Source organism: Pterocles gutturalis, unplaced genomic scaffold, assembly GCF_000699245.1.
Source record: "Pterocles gutturalis isolate BGI_N339 unplaced genomic scaffold, ASM69924v1 scaffold36312, whole genome shotgun sequence".
In the NCBI taxonomy this organism is placed as follows: Eukaryota; Metazoa; Chordata; class Aves; order Pterocliformes; family Pteroclidae; genus Pterocles; species Pterocles gutturalis.
The window spans coordinates 1-853 of NW_010113981.1; the positions used below are offsets into that span (position 1 = coordinate 1).

Genomic DNA, 853 nt, shown 5'->3' on the forward strand with positions numbered 1-853 from the left:
CCCAGCACGGTGCTGGACAGCCCTTCAGGGTGGCTGTGGGGAGCTCAGCGGTGCTGGACAGCCCTGCAGGGTGGCAGTTAGCCCTGCCCAGGGCCTCACACGCTCAGCCGTGTGTGCTAACTTGAGCTGGCACTTCGATATTACCGGGGTGGAGCCTCACTTTGTGCTGTTTCCTTCTGGCTGCTCCCTAAGCCTTGTTTTTATTAATTTTTTGCAGATTTATGGCCAGGGGTCTGGCCTGGACTGTAGGCACCATGTCCAGAAGTTAAACCTGCTGCAGGGTGAGGCAGAGGAAGCAATGGGCTGGACATCTCGGTAGAGTGTTTAATCTTTATCTGCCTGTTGCTTTTGATGTGCTGCAGTTGATGTGTGTCTTCATGCCTTGGGTGCCTGTTACCTAGTTTGAGCTCCCAGGAGGGTTTTCTGTCCTGTTGTAAAGCCATGACATGTGCCAGTTTTGTTGTCACCTCTTAGGAACAAGCTATTGGGTTTAGTGTCCTGGCATGTTTCTTTTGAGAAGGAATTTTTTCAGATGAGTTTAGTTGATCAATAGCGTGTGTTGGTCAGGCTTTCACACATTTAAATATATGCAATAGGGGTTGGTTTTGTTGTTTTTTTTTTAAATTGGTCTTTCTTATTTACTGTTTGATGAGCTGACTGTGGAGGTGTCCATCTTACAGACTGACAAGCAGTGCAGAGTTGCATCCTCTGAGGGAAAACATCCTCCCCTGTAAGCTGTTGCTACCTAACTGTTGGTATTCAGAGGTTTCATACTGTGAATCTATTGGGTGATCACTGCTGCTGTTGATAAAAATACTTGTTTACTGCAAACATTTGGGTATAATTCCTGCTG

General features: G+C 46.9%; 1 protein-coding gene across 1 annotated transcript in view; it reads left to right on the top strand.

The window, feature by feature from the left end:
- Window positions 1–217: 217 nt before the first annotated feature.
- Window positions 218–853, top strand: part of LOC104462668 (chromosome unknown open reading frame, human C5orf45) — a gene marked incomplete at its 5' end in the record, with an annotated part of 3,244 nt that continues 2,608 nt past the window's right edge. The window contains one exon of the mRNA XM_010074709.1: window positions 218–315. Coding sequence (XP_010073011.1) covers window positions 218–315 — 98 coding nt within the window. The remainder of the gene's footprint in view (window positions 316–853) is intronic.